Raw genomic sequence first — 16,124 nt, 5'->3', positions numbered from 1 at the left:
AAAGTTCCTGCCATGAAGTTTCTTGGATCTGCAGTTCCCTTCAACAATCTGACTCTGTATTTCAACTGTGTTGTCGCTCTGTCACATGAGCTTCAGGTGAAGGCTACAATTGGTTGTTTCAACACATAAAATGCAGGTATGACCCACTGTTGCAACCAATGGTAAACTTATCCTAGGAAATGCCATGCAGCCATTGCTGGAGTGCATGTGCAACAGTGGCTACAAAAAGCCTTCCTGAGATAACAAAGGATTAAAAAAAAAAAAAAAAAGCTGAAAAAATATATATACAGTATCCCACAAAAGTGAGTACACCCCTCACATTTTTGTAAATATTTTATTGTATGTTTTCATGTGACAACACTGAAGAAATGACACTTTTCTACAATGTAAAGTAGTGAGTGTACAGCTTGTATAACACTGTAAATTTGTTGTCCCATCAAAATAACTCAACGCACAAGCATTAATGTCTAAACCGCTGGCAACAAAAGTGAGTACACCCCTAAGAGAAAATGGCCACCATTATTTTCCAGCACTGCCTTAACCCTCTTGGGCAATGTAGTTCACCAGAGCTTCACAGGTTGCCACTGGAGTCCTCTTCCCCTCCTCCATGACGACATCACGGAGCTGGTGGATGTTAGAGACCTTGCGCTCCTCCACCTTCCGTTTGAGGATGCCCCACAGATGCTCAATAGGGTTTAGGTCTGGAGACAAGCTTGGTCAGTCCATCACCTTTACCCCCAGCTTCTTTAGCAAGGCAGTGGTCGACTTGGAGGTGTGTTTGGGGTCGTTATCATGTTGGAATACTGCCCTGCAGCCCAGTCTCCGAAGGAAGGGGAACATGCTCTGCTTCAGTATGTCACAGTACATGTTGGCATTCATGGTTCCCTCAATGAACTGTAGCTCCCCAATGCTGGCAGCACTCATGCAGCCTCAGACCATGACACTCCCACCACCATGCTTTACTGTAGCAAGACACACTTGTCTTTGTACTCCTTACCTGGTTGCTGCCACACACACTTGACACCATCTGAACCAAATAAGTTTATCTTGGAATCATGAAACCACAGGACATGGTTCCAGTAATCCGTGTCCTTAGTATGCTTGTCTTCAGCAAACTGTTTGCAGGATTTTTTGTGCATCATCTTTAGCAGAGGCTTCCTTCTGAGACAACAGCCATGCAGACCAATTTGATGCAGTGTGCGGTGTATGGTCTGAGCACTGACAGGCTGACCTGCCCCCACGCCTTCAACCTCTGCAGCAATGCAGGCAGCAGTCAACTTCTTTGGTCGACCATGGTGAGGCCTGTTCTGAGTGGAACCTGTGCTTTTAAACCACTGTATGATCTTGGCCACCGTGCTGCAGCTCAGTTTCAGAGTCTTGGCAATCTTCTTATAGCCTAGGCCATCTTTATGTAGAGCAACAATTCTTTTTTTCAGATCCTCTAATGCCGCATATACACAATTGGACTATCCGGCGGACTTAGCCCGGCGGGGACTTTGCAGCGGAGGTCCACCGGACTTTCCCGAACAGACCTGCCCACACACGACTGGACTTTTGAAATGAATAGACGGAATTAGCGCAGGAAGTCAATGTCGCCGTCTCCATTGGCAAGATTGACACCTCGCTAGCCCCGTCACCTGGTATGGATTTAAAGGGGAACCCCTATGCCGAAAAAATGGCGTGGGGGTCCCCCCCAAAGTCCATAGCAGACCCTTATCCGAGCGCATAGCCCGGCCGGTCAGGAAAAGGGGTGGGGACGAGCGAGAGGTCCCCCCTCCTGAACTGTACCAGGCTGCGTGCCCTCAACATGGGAGGGTGCTTTGGGGAAGGGGGATTTTCTTCGTGTGTGGGCAAGTCCATTAATTTCAAAAGTCCGGCAGACTAGCACACAGACGGCAGTCTGGTGGACAATTTTGAGTCAAAACTTCTTTCTAAGTCCGCCACACACGGGCGGATTGTCCGGTGGACTCTTGTCCGCCGGACCAAGTCCGCCGGATAATTCGATTATGTGTACGCAGCATGAGAGTTATTTGTCATGCTGAACTTCCAGTGACCAGTATGAGTGTGTGAGAGCGATAACACCAAATTTAACACACCTGCTCCCCATTCACACCTAAGACCTTGTAACACTAATGAGTCACATAACACCGGGGAGGGAAAATGGCTAATTGGGCACAATTTGGACATTTTCACTTAGGGGTGTACTCACTTTTGTTGCCAGCGGTTTAGACATTGATGGCTGTGTGTTGAGTTATTTTGAGGGGACAGCAAATTTACACTGTTATACAAGCTGTACACTCACTACTTTACATTGTAGCAAAGTGTCATTTCTTCAGTGTTGTCACATGAAAAGATAGAATAAAATATTTACAAAAATGTGAGGGGCGTACTCACTTTTGTGGGATACTTTATATATATATTTTTAAATTTAGATTTATAACACAATGCTTTAGCAAACTAAATCATCCAGTTAGGTTTTACAATTTCTGCCAAGACTCCATCAACTCATATAGCAAGTTTACAGTCTCTGGTCATCTAATGTAGCATTTCTGCTGTATCTGATCATCTCCTATAACGGGTCTGTTGTCTCTGATTATCTCCTGTAGCATGTCTGTTGTTTTTGTTCATCTCCCATTGTCGGTCTGTTGTCTTTGACCATCTCCTGTATCATATCTGTTGTCTTTAACCATCTCCTGTATCATATCTGTTGTCTTTAACCATCTCCTGTATCAAGTCTGTTGTCTTTGACCATCTCCTGCAGCATGCCTGTTATCTCTAACCATCTTCTGTAGCATGTCTGTTATCTCTGACCATCTCCTGTAGCATGTCTGTTGTCTCTGACCATCTCCTGTAGCATGTCTGTTGTCTCTGACCATCTCCTGTAGCGGGTCTGTTGTCTCTGACCATCTCCTGTAGCGGGTCTGTTGTCTTTGACCATCTCCTGTAGCATGTCTGTTGTCTCTGACCGTCTCCTGTAGTATGTCTGTTGTCTCTGACCATCTCCTGTATCATGTATGTTGTCTCTGACCATCTCCTGTAGCATGTCTGTTGTCTCTGACCATCTTCTGTAGCATGTCTGTTGTCTCTGACCATCTCCTGTGTTTACAATGCAGCAGGGCAGCTACTCAGGACAGGAGCCAGAAACTAGTTAAGATCACTGTAGTGGTGGTGCCTATTACAGTGATTTCCAGCTTCTGGAGGGATCCCACAGGTATGGAACATACTTATTTACATTGTTCCAAGCTGGATCAACTCAACTACGTAACTACTGTTGTACCTGGAATTTCAACTGTAACATGTTAAAGCATTTATGAATTTTTGAGTGATTGGATTTAGCTCTATGTTTGTATAGAAAGACACAGCTGCTTACATCACAAGCAGATCACAGGGGGAATACTTGTTTATCTTTATCATTGTAGTTATTTCTCCAAATTGACTTTTACCTGGAAAAGGCTGGTGACTACATATTCTTTCTTGTCATTCTTAGGGGAGAAGACACAAGGACTGATGGGGGTGTCGGAGCTTATAGTCTGTACCTCGGTGCTGGGTGTACTTTTCTCTCTCCTCGCTGCTCAACCGCTGCTCATCATTGGATTTTCTGGCCCACTTCTTGTGTTTGAAGAGGCGTTTTTTAAGGTGTGAATAAAACATACTCCTCAAGTAAAGCCATTATTTTTTTTAGAATCTCAAGATTGGAGCCTTGCCATATCATTCTGGAAAGCAGACTGATAGAAGAGCTAGAGTATGAGAGAAGGTCCAAAAGTTTGGTGACCTTGACAGTAAAATAGGTTTATTCAAGACTTCTCCCTATCATCAATATCAAACTGAAATAAGGTTGTGGACAACACATTTTTTCCTAAAGCACTTATGAAAACTATGTTTTTTTTTTAGCCTATGGCAGTGGTGGCCCAACCAGTAAACCTTGCTTTGTTGCTTGGTTTTAGGCCTCATTTTAAAGAGTCAAGCAAGTGACAAGAATTGTAAATTGTGCTAGATGTCAGTCTATAAAGCCCTGGAGAACTTTCTGGTAAAGTCTACATGAGTTGCTTTCTATTCTGGCTTCTTCCATTCCTTGGTTTATCTTGGACACCATATTCTCTTGTTGGAAAGTGTAGCAAATATACATATTCCAGAGTGCTTTTTGTACAATGTGATTGTTTTTCACTCATCAGCAGGTACCAGCACCCCACTTTCTCCATGACAGCAAATCAAATTGTCTACAAACAGGATTTGTCTGACATATTGTACATGCTACAGTAGTAACTACAAATGAAACTAGGAAAGACTAAATTAATCTAACATTTGGACCCTCCTTCGTACATATCGCTAATAATAGTTAGTCACATTCAGCTGGACTAGTTCTGTAATGTTGAAGTCATTTTGTAGCTTATCTAAGTCATTTCTTCATACCAAAGGGTGGCTCCACAACTTCCACATTTCCCATTTTGTTCTTGGACAATCCACACCTGCTTTGACACATTCCATTGTAATTGGATTAAAGTGTCTATACAACTGTCTGGATATATATGCCAGTGTATTTTCCTGACACTCACTAGAACGGGAGAAGTGGCATGGAAAAGCTCCAAAATATCTTCAACATTATAAAACAAGTCCAGTTGAATGTGGCCAACTACTACCAGTATACCATGCATTGGATAAGTGAGAACCTACACAGACCTTTGTATCTATCATATCAGAGGTTTCAATATTTAGCTTGCTGCATTATAGGTAACAATCTGTTAAGACTAAAGCTAGACTAGGGATGGTAACCCTGGCTGTTTAAGGTTCTTGTTAGATCTGCTTATCTGTGTACATATTTTTCTAATATGTTTCTTGTGGTGACAAGGTATTAATTCTATAGAAAGTTGCAGTGAAAAATTAGATATTATTCCACAGGATTTATACATAGTTACATAGTAGGTGAGGTTGAAAAAAGACACATCAAGTCCAACCTATGTGTGTGATTATATGTCAGTATTACATTGTATATCCTTGTATGTTGTGGTCGTTCAGGTGCTTATCTAATAGTTTCTTGAAATTATCGATGCCCCCCACTGAGACCACCGCCTGTGGAAGGGAATTCCACATCCTTGCCGCTCTTACAGTAAAGAACCCTCTACCTAGTTTAAGGTTAAACCTCTTTTCTTCTAATCTTAATGAGTGGCCAAGAGTCTTGTTAAACTCCCTTTTGCAAAAAAGTTTTACCCCTATTGTGGGGTCACCAGTAAGGATGAGCTCGGTGTTCGACTCGAACACCGGCCGTTCGTCTGTTCGGCGAATTCAAAACTTTGTGGACCGTTCGCACCAAATTCGTGGCAGGAATTCGTGGCACGAACGGCCCACAATGTACTACACCATCGCAGTGCATTGCTGGCTCATGATTGGCCAAGCATGCACTGTGACCCCGCATGCTTGGCCAATCACAGCGCCGGCAGTGAGGAGAGCCATAATTGGCCACAGGCAGGATGAGCAAGATAGGCAGGGACAGTGTGTTCTTTTCTCAGGCATCTGCAGGAGTTAAAGTGGGTGTTGTGTGCCTCCAGCACAGTATACACCTGTAGCTACCCTTTTTTGCTGGTGTTCTCTAATATAGGCATCTGCAGGAGTTAGTGGGTGTTGTGGGCCTCCAGCATAATATACACCTGTATCTACCCTTTTTTGCTGGTGTTCTCTAATACAGGCATCTGCAGGAGTTAGTGGGTGTTGTGTGCCTCCAGCACAGTATACACCTGCATCTACCCTTTTTTACTGGTGTTCTCTAATACAGGCATCTGCAGGAGTTAGTGGGTGTTGTGTGCCTCCAGCAGGGCCGCTGATAGAAATCATGGGGCCCCGTACAGCCTACCTGACGGGGCCCCCTTCAGTTCCACCCTGGTCCCTCCTCCAGCCCCACCCCTCGCCCCTCCCCAGATGGTCAGAGACTGCAGATATAGTACAGGAGATGGTCAGGGACTGCAGACATTCCACAGGAGATGGTCAGAGACTGCAGACATACTACGGGAGATGGTCAGAGACTGCAGACATACTACGGGAGATGATCAGAGACTGCAGACATACCACAGGAGATGGTCAGAGACTGCAGACATAACACAGGAGATGATCAGAGACTGCAGACATAACACAGGAGATGATCAGAGACTGCAGACATACTACAGGAGATGATCAGAGACTGCAGACATACTACAGGAGATGGTCAGAGACTGCAGACATACCACAGGAGATGGTCAGAGACTGCAGACATACTACAGGAGATGGTCAGAGACTGCAGACATACCACAGGAGATGGTCAGAGACTGCAGACATAACACAGGAGATGATCAGAGACTGCAGACATACCACAGGAGATGGTCAGAGACTGCAGACATACTACAGGAGATGGTCAGAGACTGCAGACATACCACAGGAGATGGTCAGAGACTGCAGACATAACACAGGAGATGATCAGAGACTGCAGACATACTACAGGAGATGGTCAGAGACTGCATACATACCACAGGAGATGGTCAGAGACTGCAGACATACCACAGGAGATGGTCAGAGACTGCATACATAGTACAGGAGATGGTCAGAGACTGCAGACATACTACAGGAGATGGTCAGAGACTGCAGACATACTACAGGAGATGATCAGAGACTGCATACATAGTACAGGAGATGATCAGAGACTGTATACATAGTACAGGAGATGATCAGAGACTGCAGACATAATACAGGAGACGATCAGAGACTGCATACATAGTACAGGAGATGATCAGATACTGTATACATAGTACAGGAGATGATCAGAGACTGCATACATAGTACAGGAGATGATCAGAGACTGCAGACATAATACAGGAGACGATCAGAGACTGCAGACATAATACAGGAGACGATCAGAGACTGCATACATAGTACAGGAGATGATCAGATACTGTATACATAGTACAGGAGATGATCAGAGACTGCATACATAGTACAGGAGATGATCAGAGACTGTATACATAGTACAGGAGATGATCAGAGACTGCATACATAGTACAGGAGATGATCAGAGACTGCATACATAGTACAGGAGATGATCAGAGACTGCATACATAGTACAGGAGATGATCAGAGACTGCATACATAGTACAGGAGATGATCAGAGACTGCATACATAGTACAGGAGATGATCAGAGACTGCATACATAGTACAGGAGATGGTTAGGGATCGCAGACATGATTGATTCAGGAGATGGTCAGAGACTCCGTTTATGGCTGAACCCAGTGTACAAGTATATAGTATCACAGGGCTGATCCACTCTATTTAAACCACCTCTGCAAAATAAAGTCAGTGATTTTTCTTTGAAAGTACAACCAAGTGACAGAAGACAGCTTCACATCCAATTTCCAAAATACAAATTTTCTTCCAAACAGTGAACTGGTCAGGATTACTGAGGACAGTAACCAGTTAATGGGTCTGTGAAGCTTCTAGCCTGATTCAGAAGTAAATCCTTCTCCAAAAAATAATTAAAATATCAAAAAATCTGTGCAGCACACACAGAGCTCTGGCTAAATAGTTGATTATAAGCTGAAATGGTTAAAAGCTGCTGCAGAGTCTTCCAGGAATCTTATCAGTGTGATCAGGCAATGTGCAGGTCAGGTTAGGCAGATAAAAAAAAAGTAACCAGCAAGACAAGAGGGAGGGGAGGCTGAACGATAACCTGTACACTGGCTGATCACATAGATATCTGGAAGACACTGCAGCCGGCCAGTTACATGTAACTGTGCTCCAGATCCTGTTACCTGCAGAACTTGTATAGCTCTAGTCATATGTCCTTGTGTCTCCCTCCTGGCTCTCCCCCATTCAGCCCCACTCCAGCATTGTTTACAGTTAAAGGTGAGGCTGAAGAAGGGGAGGGCTACACTTTTTTTTTTTTCGTTTTTTTTTTTTTAATTAGTTACTATGCATTCTTTCATCCCTGTTTATATTGCCTGGGCCCCCCCTGGTGGCTGGGCCCGGTACAACAGGGCCAGTCTTACTGGCTTATCAGCGGCCCTGGCCTCCAGCACAGCACAGTATACACCTGTATCTACCCTTTTTTTGCTGGTGTTCTCTAATATAGGCATCTGCAAGAGTTAAAGTGGGTGTTGTGTGCCTCCAGCACAGTATACACCTGAAGATACCCCTTATTGCTGGTGTTGTCTGTTGCATATCTTACATATTAGCCTTTAAAATTAGCACTTTTGATTTTGAACGTTCGAGTCCCATAGACTTTAATAGGGTTCTAACGTTCGTACGAATTTTCGGCCCGTTCGAAGGTTCTGGTGCGAACCGAACTGGGAGGTGTTCGGCTCATCCCTAGTCACCAGTATGGTATTTGTATATTGAAATCATATCCCCTCTCAAGCGTCTCTTCTCCAGAGAGAATAAGTTCAGTGCTCACAACCTTTCCTCATAACTAATATCCTCCAGACCCTTTATTAGCTTTGTTGCCCTTCTTTGTACTCGCTCTATTTCCAGTACATCCTTTCTGAGGACTGGTGCCCAGAACTGGACAGCATACTCTAGGTGCGGCCGGACCAGAGTCTTGTAGAGTGGGAGAATTATCGCTTTATTTCTGGTGTGGATCCCCTTTTTAATGCATGCCAATATTCTGTTTGCTTTGTTAGAAATAGCTTGGCATTGCATGCCATTCCTGAGCCTATCAATTACTAGGACCCCCAGGTCCTTTTCCATCCTAGATTCCCCCAGAGGTTCTCCCCCCAGTGTTTAGATTACCTCCATATTTTTGCCACCCAAATGCATTATTTTAAATTTTTCTACATCATTTGCCATGTAGTTGCAACACTTTGCACAGCGCTTTACAACATAAAGGGAGACAGTACAGTTACGATACAAATCAATACAGGAGGAAGCAGAAGACTCTTCTCATTAGAACTTACAATCTGGGGACACAATAGGCTGGGAGAGGCTCAGGAAAAGTCCTGGAGGCCAGCATAGGAGGAGGTGACAAGGGAGCTAAAGAGAAGGAGGTCTTTGGGAGGAATTAGAGTTAGATTGGTATTTTGAGATCAGGTTAGTGATTTTAACGAAACGTCCCACACTCCGTTCGAGTGCTTTCATCATATACCGCTTCCACCAGGTCTGAATCTAGATATCAGATATTCCAACGGCTGATAACAACAAACAAGACAATACTCGTTTGGTTGCTGAACATGGACTGTTTATTGAAAACACATGTACACAGGTAATACTCTGGACAATCCCTCCCTTTGCATTCTGGGCGGGGTAGACTGTCCATTCAGCAGTGAGAGCTGTTGGAGGAATTCGACCCCACCAATCTCACAGCTAATCTACATACACATCCCATAATATCCAAGGCAGACAGACACAATAGAACATTGGAATACAGCCACAACCCAGACGACTCAGTAAAGAGTACACAACAAATTGAGACAATATACAAACCACCCCAAGCTGGCAGAGACCACCATGGCCTCCTTAATAATGTCCTTTTGCATTACATAACAGAATATCTTCCTAAATGCTTGTAGCTCCCTCAAATGCCAGGGCCCATAGTCGGTAGCATTCAGTCCCCTCCAAAAGCCTCTGTCACAGTGATGTACCTGGGGGCTGAGTTGTGGATGGCTTTGTAAGTTTTTGTTAGTATTTTGAATTAAATTTGTTGGGTGAGCGGAAGCCAGTGGAGGGATTGGCAGAGAGGAGTAGCAGACACTGAATGGTTGGTAAGGTCTGGCAGCAACATTCATGATGGACTGAAGATGAGCCTATGTAAAGGTAATCCAATGAGGAGAGAGTTCCTGTAGTCGAAGTGAGAGATGACCAGGGAGTGAATTATAAACTTAGTGGTGTCATTGATTGGGAAGGGGCATAGATAATAGAATGAATAATAGAATGAATATTATTCAAAACCTCCAAAACAGGCCTCCAAACCACTTACCCATTTGGAGTCCCAAGTAAGAAAACAATACTGGTGTTAGAATTATTTTTATACATGTTGTATGTCCTTAGCAATTGGGTAAACCCTAGGCCTCCATTTAGATAATCTGTATTCTCTCTGCCAGTTCTGCCAGGTGCAGGACATCGAGTACCTGACGGGAAGGGTCTGGATTGGCTTCTGGCTGGTCCTGTTTGTCCTGGTTATGGTGGCCGCAGAGGGGAGCTTCTTGGTGCGCTACATCTCACCCTTCACCCAGGAGATCTTCGCCTTTCTCATCTCCCTCATCTTCATCAATGAGACCTTCTACAAGCTGTATAGGGTAAGTATTCAGTATTTTTTTTTTATCTAGGATATATGTAAAATGTTATTTAGTGAAAAAAATGGCTTATCCAGGAGATTATCTCAGTGATCCCAGAAATAATCAGAGGGTCTGGATGCCCTGTGGTATTAAAATGACTGGTCTTTAAATGGCCTGATCCCACAGTGAGGCTGATTCACTAAAGAAGTTGAGAATGCTTACTGAAAAAAAAAAAAGAAGTGAAAATTCAGTTTGATTATCCAATTTTATACAGATGAGAAAATAGAAATTTTCTTTTCACATAATTGGATAATCGAAAATAATTTTCACTCTTTTTTGAGTGACCATTTTAAACTCCTTTAGTGAATCATTCTCACTGTTCCAAACTTTTAATGTGCAGTATTAGGCCTGTTGCACACAGGAGTAAAAAATGCTGAGTTTTTTTTACTGATCTGAAATGAGATGCATTGTTGTCTATGGGACATTGCACACAGCTGAATAAAGGTCAGTAATACAGCGTTGACAGAGCAGTAAACCAAAAATAGAAAATGTCACATTTACTCGCCTATACTCAACATTACTCAGGTCTTAACACACGGTTTTTGGTCCCTTGCACACCGGTGTCACAAGTTATTGAGTAAACATCAGTAAATTATGACACCCGTGTGCAAGGGGGTCTAAGGTCAAGCAGTTGACAGGCAGCAAAAGTCAAACTTGAGATGACCTCTGACCCCCAACATTCTTTTTGAAGTGTCAGGCACTGGCAAAGCAACTAAAGCTAAATAAGGGGATATAAGATCTTTATTAAGTAAGACCGCACTGTTATAATAATTAAAGTAGAAGTCTAAATTAAAAATGTTTTTTACGTTTCGGTTAAATTGGGGAATAGGTATAATCGTGGGTATAATTTAGAAGATTTCCCGAGACATTCACTTGTGGTTACTGGTGCCACCTGTTCCAGGAAGCAAGAACAGAGGTCCCCAGCAGGAACCCATATAGCACCTTTCTTAGGGTAGTGGATAAGGTAAAGGGTAGGTATGGCTGCTTTTGGGTAAATTTCTTTACACTTTCCCTGTGATTACTGGGATTAAAGCGATAGTAAACCACAGTTAATGGGAAAAAAATATGCCCTGCAAGGCAATGCCATAATATGCTAGTAAGCATCACGTACTAGCACATTATGAGAGATTTACTTTAGAATGAAGCCCTCCAGCAATGCACTGTCACCGCTGAGAGGGCTGACAACTTCCCCCGGTCTTCCTTTCCGGGTTCGCATCCTCAGGTTACATGAGTGGCCGGGGGCACGATGATGTCACTCCTCCGCATGTGCTGTTAATGGCACAGGCTCTGAAGGTCTGGCACTGTATGCTGGACCTTCAGAGTGCATGGTAACATCACCGGCTGCATGCACTCTGAATATCTCCTAAACAGTGCAAGTTTAGGAGAGATTCACAGTATCTACAGGTAAGCCTTATGCTGCGTACACACGACCAGACTTTTCGAGGGACTAGGCCCGACGGTCTTTCCGACGGACTTTCGGCGGAGTTCCGACTGACTTTCCGAATGAACGGACTTGGCCACACACAATCACACCAAAGTCAGACGGATTCGAACGTGATGACGTATGACCGGACTAGAATAAGGAAGTTCATAGCCAGTAGCCAATAGCTTCCCTAGCGTTGGTTTTTGTCCGTCAGACTAGCATACACACGAACGGATTTCTCGGTCCGGCGGAGTTCAAGTGGAAAAATTTAAAACATGTACTTTAAATTTAAAACATGATTTTTGGCAAGCAAAGGTCCGATGGAGCCCACACAAGATCGAATTGTCCGACGGACTCGTTCCGTCGGACCTTTGCTGTCCAAAAAGTCTGGTCGTGTGTATGCGGCATTAGTGGTAGAATAGAGTTTATTACCACTTTAACAGTGAAGGAGAGACATTTGTAAAAAAACAGACAGAAGCTCTAATCCTTTATACTCAGGGGGAAACCATTTTGCTGGAATTCTTCTTTAACTACTTGAACCAAAGCAATTTGTTTTTTGTTTTTTTTTCAATTTTTGCATTTTCTTTTTATACAACACTGAAATAAGTAACAAACAAAATAAATACAAAGGCAAAATAAATATTAAAGGGGTTGTAAACCCTCGTGTTTTTTTCACCTTAATGCATAGGAAGCATTAAGGTGAAAAAAACACGAGGGTTTACAACACCTTTAATATTTATTTTGCCTTTGTATTTATTTTGTTTGTTACTTTGGGAAAGGGGTGACGTGATTGAAACCTTTATACATATAATACATCAAGGAGGTGAATAAGGTTCAGAAGGGAAGTATTTTCAATATGAAACCAAAATCAAGAACACACGGACTCTACCTCAAACTGGAGGAAAGTTCAAAATCTTAGAGAATTATTTAATACTGAAAGGGTTGTTGCTTGCAATAAACTACCAGCAGAGCTAGTCAACAGTAAATGGCTTTAAACATGCTTGGGACAAACATAGATCTATAAAAAACAAAAAACAAAATACAAAACATGTATAACAAAAAAATAAAAAAACAGGAAAACGGGAAGACCCGATGGACCACTCAATCTTTTTTTTTTTTTGCTGTCACTTTTCTATGTTTCTATAATAGGAGGTTAAAGTTTAATTCTCCTGGCTCCTTGGTGGTTTTTTTAATCCCCACTTATTTGCTATCCAAGTGTGTCCTCAATTCAGATACTCAACTGGCCAGTGGATCCAGTTTTGCCTTGCTGTAATCCGCTGATCAGGTGCAGCAGGGTCACGTGCCACCATCTTGGTACTCCTCAGTCATCAGAAGCCGCTGTCTCTTCCGCATTCAGGCAGTTGGCCTCCAATGACATGTGGAGCTCCGCCCACTGGGTGCTGTCATTCCCTACTCCTGCAGCCTTCTGGGATAAGTGACGTGGAATCCCAAGAGGTTGTGACAGCAGGGACACATCATTCTCATATAGGTGAGAATGGCAGCAGGGAGCAGGGCCAGGAATAAACTGTGGGGAAAAAAGAGCAATCAAACAAAAAAATGTAAAAAGGCACAGATTCATACTGTGTGTATGAAAGTAAATACAAGGAAACAATCCATTATCTCACTGTATTTACTCAATGACACTCGCAGACTATCTGCAAGTTTCATTTCACACAGGAACAGCTGCATTTTGACAGCCGCTCCTGCTGTGTAATACAAAGCAATTCCAGGCTGTCATTTTGACAGCCGGCAATAGCGGAAGGGAGAGTGGAGGCAGTATATAAGGGATACATCCTAGAAACTTTGTTTTTTAGGGCATAGTCTTACATTCAAAATCTTCAAGGTTAAAACATTTTGACTCCTGCATAAATCAAGTCCTGACTGATTCTCCTTAAACTACCACTCTAATATTTAATAAATGATAGAGCAACCTGTAGCAGTTAGTAGTATCATAGCATCTTGTTAATGAATATAGGAGGCATTTGATATTTTAGACATATTTCTGCAGGAAAGGACAGGAAATTTTCATGTTTAGAGCTAACTGTGTTGCTCTAGGTGTTTGCAGACCACCCATTGCTCAGGACGTACCCTTCTGGTGGGTCTGGAGGTCGAGCAGCGCTGGGACCCCGGATGCAACCGAACACCGCTTTACTCTCCCTTATTCTAATGTCAGGAACTTTCCTCATCGCCTTTTTCTTGCGCAAATTCAAAAACAGCCGGTTCCTTGGAGGAAAGGTGAGATAGAGGGTTGGTGACAGTGCGGTATACAGGTCCTCTTCATATCCCAGCTGTCTCGCTCTCTCTTTTTTCTTTGCTCAGGCTCGACGAGTGATTGGAGATTTTGGGATTCCAATATCTATCCTAGTTATGGTCCTAATTGATTACACAATAACTGACACCTACACACAGGTATGTGCTTTTAAATTCTTTAGAACCCATTTACAATTTTGTGGTGAGTTAATATGCGTTATTTTGCGCATTAATGTGCGTCGCATTAAGGCAAACCATTGCAATGAAAGAGCTGCCCATGCACCTCAACATGCCAAAATTTGGGCATGCACCATTTTTGCCAACACAACACATTAACAATCAAAATGAATGCCCTTGCAATGCAGCAATAGATGTTACATCTTGCAGTATAGGTACCACGTGTAAATGGGCCTAGAGAGAGTCTTCATTTGTTCGGCCAAGAAAATGAAAAAAAAAAAAGAATATATGTTTCCAAAAATTATTTATTTTTTGCAATTTTTGCCTAATTTTGATGTGTTGTGGGAAGGGCTATACATGAAAAAAAAAGCAATTTTCCCTGCATGCACTTCTCTACTGAGGTTTCTATGAGCTGGGCTGTGCATAAGGTGCAGTTAAGGTTGACTTTATCATGATTACAGCAGGCATTCAGCTCTACACATGGGGCATATTTATGAAAAGTGGTGACCACTTACAGCAGACAACTAAATTCAGGTTTCTGCTTAGAGAAGGAACGTTAAACCTCAGTTGGTTGATGAGGGTTACGCCAATGTATTTGCCTCTCTTTTTTATGTGGAAAGAAACTATTTCCATTCTCTTGTTCTAGAAATTGAATGTTCCTTCAGGCCTGTCCGTCACCTCTCCTGGAAAACGCGGGTGGTTTATCCATCCCATGGGGACATCTGGTCCGTTTCCACTCTGGATGATGTTTGCATCAGCTATCCCGGCTCTTCTGGTGTTCATTCTTATCTTCATGGAGACTCAGATCACTACGTGAGTAGGATGGTGCTGAAGATTTATATACTCCACAAACCTGTGCTCACTTTTCCTAAAGGCAAACTCCAGGATAATCAAATATTGTCTAAATACAAGAGTGTGTATTCTTCTTGAATCTTGGTGAGCTTTGTGTATTTCTTACAGATCTGTGCAGGAATCCAGTGTGAATCTTTAACTTCCTGTAATAAAGAGCACTCACTGCTGCTCTCTCTCCTTGTGCAGGGTGACTGGTCTTGTCTCCGCCCCCCTCCTGTAGTTTTCTGCAGGCACCCTGTAGTGGGAAGGACCTGCTGGGCACCTCACTAACTTTTTTTGAAAACTCGCTGAGTTCTCCAACAGCTGCATGTGCACTGGCAGCTGTTGGAGAACTCGGCGCTCCAGGCCCCTCCTCTTCGGCAAGTGCCGCCACTGATATGGGGGCACTCGTGCACGCTCACTACCGAGCTGCCCTGTCAGCATCTATTGACACAGAACGGGCGGCTCGGCCCAGCCCCCCGCTCCCTTGTTACAGCATTTAATTGACAGCAGTGGAAGCCAATCAATCTGCTCAATAAGGAGAGAGACAGTAGCGAGAGCCAATGCTTTTGTGCACATCACTTAATTGTAACAGGCTCAAGTAAGAAAAAGGGGGTGAGGGCTGGAAGGATCCTGCAACACAGAAGGTTTTTTACCTTAAAGCATAGAATACATTAAGGTAAAAAAAACTTGAGGCTTTAGAACCACTTTAATATAAGTTTTTATGCCAAAAGTTCAGCTTTAAAGTGATTATTGGGCTCCATTTAGACCTTACTGTTCTGAATCACAGATGGAATCAACACGATTCTGCCTGTGATTCTAGAATCGTGGCAAAACATGGAATGCATTTGCCATGCCAATATTTCTTAATGGCACCTCAAACATGGGGAGATTTTGCCAAGATTTAGACCAACATGTTAGGCTTTCCTGCTCTGGGCAATGGTTTTGCACAGAGCAGCCCCAATCCTTCTCTTCTGGGTACCCCGACAGTGCTCTTGGCTATTCCCTCCTTCCTAGTGCCCCCATAGCAAGCCACTTGCTATGGGGGCACTCGTGCGGTCCGATCACGATCTGGGCTCTGTGTGTCTATTGATACACACAGCGCAGCACAGCTCAGCCCCGCCCCCTCCTCACAGGGTTTGATTGACAGCAGCAGGAG

At 43.4% G+C, this 16,124-nt stretch overlaps 1 protein-coding gene across 1 annotated transcript in view; it reads left to right on the top strand.

Moving 5' to 3' along the window:
• SLC4A3 (solute carrier family 4 member 3) overlaps nucleotides 1-16,124 on the top strand; it is a 73,752-nt gene that overhangs the window by 36,853 nt on the left and 20,775 nt on the right. Inside the window, exons 10-14 of the mRNA XM_077447782.1 lie at nucleotides 3,488-3,636; nucleotides 10,051-10,245; nucleotides 13,763-13,942; nucleotides 14,027-14,116; nucleotides 14,781-14,947. Of these exons, the coding sequence (XP_077303908.1) occupies nucleotides 3,488-3,636; nucleotides 10,051-10,245; nucleotides 13,763-13,942; nucleotides 14,027-14,116; nucleotides 14,781-14,947 (781 nt within the window). The remainder of the gene's footprint in view (nucleotides 1-3,487; nucleotides 3,637-10,050; nucleotides 10,246-13,762; nucleotides 13,943-14,026; nucleotides 14,117-14,780; nucleotides 14,948-16,124) is intronic.

This window comes from Lithobates pipiens, unplaced genomic scaffold (genome assembly GCF_037356315.1).
Source record: "Lithobates pipiens isolate NorthernLeopardFrog02 unplaced genomic scaffold, aLitPip1_a1.2 Scaffold_22, whole genome shotgun sequence".
Lineage (NCBI taxonomy): Eukaryota > Metazoa > Chordata > Amphibia > Anura > Ranidae > Lithobates > Lithobates pipiens.
Note: the sequence above shows the minus strand (reverse complement) of the source record. Positions and strands in the feature narration are given on the sequence as shown.